Source organism: Ovis aries, chromosome 18 (genome assembly GCF_016772045.2).
Source record: "Ovis aries strain OAR_USU_Benz2616 breed Rambouillet chromosome 18, ARS-UI_Ramb_v3.0, whole genome shotgun sequence".
Classification (NCBI taxonomy): domain Eukaryota; kingdom Metazoa; phylum Chordata; class Mammalia; order Artiodactyla; family Bovidae; genus Ovis; species Ovis aries.
The window spans coordinates 46838407-46844406 of NC_056071.1; the positions used below are offsets into that span (position 1 = coordinate 46838407).

The window sequence follows — 6000 nt, forward strand, 5'->3', positions numbered from 1 at the left end:
ATAGACCAGTACTGGTATTACAGCATTAACATCTACAATTGGGGGCTTTCTTACCTGATTCCTCTGATAACAAAAGTTGCAAGCCCAGAGTTTCGCTCGATAATCCACTTGACTGTTTTAAGAAAAGATACAATAGCTCATGATTCAGCTAAACTGTGCAGAAATTCCAATTTCAATAAAATTAACTTCTTTCTGAAAATGAATTAATTCAAACTGACAGTGAAAGCAATCTTTAAAAGCCGTTTATCTTTAGGTGTTGCCAATATTTAATTCATACTTTTAACACATACAAGTTCACCAAAATGAATATACTGTAACTTTTAATATTCAGTAAATACCAACAATAAATTAAGATAATCCTATTTTTTTCTCCAAGTGACTCAGTAACTTCTAAACTCAGCTCTAGAAAACACATATTCAATACAAATATATATAGTTATTGAATGCCATTATTCTAGGTGCTGATGATAAGTAAATGAGATCAAACGTCCTACTATCATAAAGCTTATATTCTAGAAATGAAAAACAATAAACAATAAATGCATAAATGCAGACGATACTTTTAGATTGTGATAATAAAAACTAAAGATAACAACACAAGACATGAGAAAGTATTTGGGAGGGCAACTTTAAAGGAAAGCCTTAATTAAGAAACAACTAAAATGTAACTGAAATTAAAAGAAACCAGTTACAGGAAAATCTGGGGGCAAAGCAATCCAGGCAGCATGTATAGCAGCTATTGCACAAAGTCTGTGGTAGAAATAAGTATATCCAAGAATAGAAAGAAGATAAGGTATAATGTAGGCGAAAATGAAGAACATGGATGATACAGATGAAGGCAGAAATATACACAGGCTAGATTATATAGAGCTTTACAGGTCTTGATAAGGGGTTTGGATTTTTCATTATAAGTGTAATTCTCCACTCTTCTGGGTGGAGAAGAGACTGATAAAAGGCAAGAATGGAAACAGGAAGATCAGTTAGGAGGATAATGAAACCACCCAAGAAAAGATTACCATCTTTTGAAGCACCATGTACTAGCAGAGAATGAGAATAAGAGACAGGATCAGTAATGTTCTTGAGACAGAATCCACCAGATTTGCCAGTGGATTGAGTGGAAAGAGAGGGAGTAGAAAGAGGAATAAAAGGTGATTCTTCAGAGTCTGGCTTATATAACAAGAAATCACAACATTTTTGAAACACCATACCACTCCATTATGACTTTACAAATGACACAAAATGAGGTGATAGCCAGCATCAGTATCTAGAGAATACTGATAGAATCTAACAGTTTACATACTGACAATTCTGTATTTGGTTTCTTTTTAACTCATTACAACCTGCATGTGTCTAAAATTTTGTAGCTCTTTGGTTCTACTTTAATTTGAAAAAACAACTATAAACAAAAACATTTTATATAAATGAACAAGTAAGAAACTACATTTTTAAAATCATAAGGACACTTTAGTGTTTTCCATATACTTTAATTACCATAAAGGATTCAAAACGGCACGGCAAGTGGTCCTACTACAGAGAACAGGTTCATATTGAATGGGCGGCAGATCTGGTCTCTCCCTCAGTGGTGTAAATAAGGCTGCTACTGGAACGACCATTCTTGTAGCTTCCAATCGACTCGACGGCCAGACGTTCCAACTAAATCGGACTCCATCTCGCTCTTCATTTTGCTGGATGAATTCCAGATAGGTTGTCATGGTAGAGCTTGATTCTTATTTCTGTAACAAAATTAAAAGATAGTTTTAAATCCTATTAAGAAAATTCAAAGTAAGTATGTTTTTCCCAGTTCCACTGACACTCATCCATTAGAAATCATAAATGAAAGAAAATAATTATCTCAGAAAAAAATTACCAAGTGAACAATGACCTCAGTTATAACAAAATAATGAATGGCTCTACAGAACCCAAAGCTCATTAGGCCCCAAAAGAAGTATTCTTTCCTTTTTTCATTCACTCTTGAAAAAAACTACAGAAAAAATAATAAATGATAAAATTGATGTCCTATTGATTTAGGTCAAAAATGGGGAAAATCCAGGTCCTACGTTTTCTATATCAACCTTGTGAGTTACATCGTTCTAATAAACAGATTGTCAAAAACATTAAATTCTAAAATTCACATGCTTTTCTACCCAGAAGGTAGTAAGCTTCCATTAAACTTGCTAAAGATAATGCTTAAGAGTACACAACAGAAAGATTTTTCTAAAACGAGGTACTCCTATTTTAGACAGGCCATTTTTTATCATACTAATACAGGCCATTTGAGGAACAAGAAATAAACGCATGATAAGTGTGTTCCATGTGATGTATACATCACTTACTTCTTTTGCAGAAACAATTCAGAATACTTCTAACATTCCAACTTATGAGAGCATTTTAAACTCTAATTTGAGATATATAATTTCAATATAATCATTTAAACTCACTACCAGAAGAGGGAGATGCCATTTTGGTTAGGGCCTAGTATCAAAAGACATCTTCATCTTGTTATTCTCTAACTGTTTGACTAGGATGCCAGCTCTCCTACCTAGGCAACAGGTCTCTCTCATGCTCTCAAACTGCAGCAGTGGTTAGTGATGGAGGGAAATTATAAAATTTAAAGGTCTAAGAAGATAGAATCTCAAGTACTATCTGGCTGGCTAGAAGATTTGTGAGAGGGATGAATGGCATCAAGAATCGAAGAATTATCAAGGTAGGGTAGCCACAGAGCCAGCACGGATGCTGAAGTTGCTAAGAACAATGATGGGATGAGGAACTGATTCTAAAATATACGTGAGGGAAGAAAAGGTATTATTAGATATAACAGTTTTCAGAAAAATGCTCAAATATATTTTGATAATACAAATTACAGAAACTGATGCTTAACAAACCTAAGTATCTTAAACAGCTAAGAACTTTCCCTTCTTTAAAAGAAATAAGAATGTTATTAGTCAATTATATCCTAATTGAAAATATAAAAAGAAAATAACAATTAGACACTGTGTTTCCTCCTATCAGAATTTCAGAGACAACTAGGGAATTTTATACTAAGCAAAAGCAATCATGGATTTTTCAAAGATTGACAAAGGGTAGAGAGAAATCCTAAGATAACTAGATTTGTTTAGAAAAGATTATTTTAAAGCTAAATATAGGAGATGGCTTTGAGAAAAACAGAAGCATTCGAGAAAAAATGGCTGTTGAAAGATAATGATAAAACAAAGGTCAAGGATAATCAGGGGGGAGTTAGAAGATGCCAACCTTAGTTTTAGCATAGGAAACAATAAGAGCTTTCCAGCTACATGTTTACGTGAGGCCAGATTTCCTTCATACTATTCAACCAGACGACATATCAAAACAGACAGCAAGTAGATCCAAAAATCCACCTGTCTTCTATTAAGCCTGACTCAGCTGGTAAAGAATCCTCCTGCAAAGCAGGAGACCTGGGTTCAATCCCTGGGTTGGGAAGATCCCCTGGAGAAGGGAAAGGCTACCCACTTCAGTATTCTGGCCTGGAGAATTCCATGTACTGTATAGTCCATGGAGTCGCAAAGAGTAGGACATGACTGAGGGACTTTTTTGGGTTTTTTTTCCTTTTCTTTTCTTTCCTTCTGGATCCTCAATAATGTTTAAGAATATAAAGAGGCCCTGAGAATCACTTCTTTAGGACTCTAGGGCTTAATTTAAAAGCACGGAAGCTGGTAGAGAAAGGCTCTATGAAACTTATCATGAAGACATCTACACACAGGCAATGGCCAGGTTTAAGTTTCTACAAGAGGCAACAAGCCTGGATTGTAACTTGACATCCTTACTTTTTATTGAGACATACTTAGTATCACCTGATTGATATTTAAGTACAATTCCCCTCCTCTTCCTCACTGTTTGTCTCCTCAATCGCTCTGCTCTAAGATCATATTTGTTCTCTAAATCACATCTATTTATTTCTTACATTATCACTTTTCAATGGCAGTCTGAAAAATGTCCCACATTGTTCATCTTAACTGGTCCGATTACAGAGACATGCAAAACACCTCCCCAAATTCCCTCACCTTTCCAAGGAAGAAATTAATCTTAAAATCACTCACTCTGAAACAAATCCTGCCAGGCTTGGTCCCATATTCAACAACAGCATATCTGAAACAAAGTCCTTTTGCAAACCAGCTCTTTATGAAATGGCATTATTTGAAAAGCATTCTCTCCCCTCACACTGTCTGCATAAAAGCATAAAACTAAAAAATTTTGATTCAAACACTAAACTAGGATGCAGACAACATACTAGTCATTACATTTTATTAAGTGGTACAAAACATAAAAGACCATTCTAAAGAAATGGCTCCTTTTCAGCACAACTTACAATCATTGGGAATGTACTTTCTTATGGTATAACTAAAAGTAAAGAAACATTAAGTCACTTTAACCTAGCACATAAGATATATGCCCATTAGCCATTTTATAGATAGCTAAGTGAAACACATTGTAAATTGCAAGTAAAATTTGAGTTCCTTCCAATCAGATATATCTGTTAACAGACAATTAAATGTGGCTTTCCCACTTTTCTGTCCTAAAATCCTCAATGAAGTGTCTTCAACTACTTCCCACGACTAGATTTATTATACTGCACAAATAGCTTAACCTCTCTGATCCTCAAATTCTCATCAGTAAAATGAGGGGTTTGGGTTGGAAAACTACAAGGCCCCTTCCAAATCTAAAATTCTGAGCCAATTAAAAATGACTGAACTTCCAAAGTGATGTCAGTTAAGACTACTGGAGAAGGCAGAAAAGGAAGACTTAACATAAATCTATAATTAAATCTTAAACTTCTTTTAACCAAGTTCACTTGGCTAGTTATCCACTCCTTTGAGGGGTGGACCTTGAGGAAGCTCCGGGATTCAACATACTCACTCCAGTGATTACAAGAGGATTTACTATGACTTTTCCCTTCCCACCAAAACGGGAAAACATTTAGGGCCAAATGGAAGTACGGAAGATGGGTCCAATCTGAAAACTTAAGTCTATTTGTAATCAAGGCCCAAGGTGTGAGCTCTACCTGGCACTTTTCTCCTTATCCCCTTTAACTCCGAAGGCCAAACTACGAGTGTCAAGTCACCTCGGGTCAAAGTCTAGAGCTCTTCTGAAGAGACAAGGAATGAACCAAGAAGCCAAAGTACCCAGAAGCGGCGATGGGGTGGGGTGGGGTGCGGTGGGGAAGGCAGATCGGCCATGAGCGGAGGGTTGGGTGCTGCGAGAGATGCCCTAACTGCTGTTTTTCACTCGACTCTCATTTGTGATCCGGGGGAGGTGGGTGAGGGAGCCGGGTTCCCAGGCCCTTACAGAACTAAGCAGAGGTGGTAGGTGAGAAGGTGACAAGTTCAGGGCTCAAGGCAGCCCCCGACGGGCCGGGTCGCAGCCCCAGGGCACCGCTACCTAGCCCGGGGCACCCAGAGGGCAGAGTGGGCACCACCCTCGAGACCCCGGCCCGCGGACCCGCCGCCGACCTTCCCCCGCTTCCCAGCGAGCGCTCGCGGCCCCGAAATCGATCCTTACCACAGTGCCACCACGTACGAGATCCGCGCCTGTCGCAGCCTCTACCTGACAAATCCGTGCCCTCCGCCGAGCGGGAGCGGCCGTGGCACCGCAATCCCGGACCGCGCAGCCCCGCCCCCGGCCTGCGCACAGAATTCTGCTGGACCAACATGGCTGGTGCCGCCTCTGCCACGTCAAAGGGAGGGGGAGGGGCGGGGCGGGAGGGGAGGGGCGGGGATGGGGCGGGGCCATCCTGGGGGCGGGGCGAGCGAGCCGCAGAACCGCAGGGGAGGGAGCGGGACCGCGGCGGAGCCCGGAGGTTGGAGAAGGGGAGGAGAGAGGGGAGGGGAGAGAGGCGGAGACGGAGCTGGAGGGGCGGGGCGACAGTGACAAACTTGATGCGGATACCCGGGGGAGGCGCCGAAACCCGGTGGAACTAAAACGCGACGGTGGGGTGCGTCGTGGCGATGCGGTCTCCTCTCCCGGGAG

At 40.2% G+C, this 6000-nt stretch overlaps 1 protein-coding gene across 1 annotated transcript in view; it reads right to left on the minus strand.

Annotated features, from left to right (window-relative positions):
- SEC23A (SEC23 homolog A, COPII coat complex component) overlaps positions 1-5683 on the minus strand; it is a 58456-nt gene extending 52773 nt beyond the window's left edge. Inside the window, exons 1-3 of the mRNA XM_004017906.5 lie at positions 5533-5683; positions 1492-1733; positions 55-112 (exon numbers count right to left, since the gene is read on the minus strand). Of these exons, the coding sequence (XP_004017955.1) occupies positions 55-112; positions 1492-1712 (279 nt within the window). The 5' untranslated portion in view covers positions 1713-1733; positions 5533-5683. The remainder of the gene's footprint in view (positions 1-54; positions 113-1491; positions 1734-5532) is intronic.
- Positions 5684-6000: the final 317 nt, after the last annotated feature.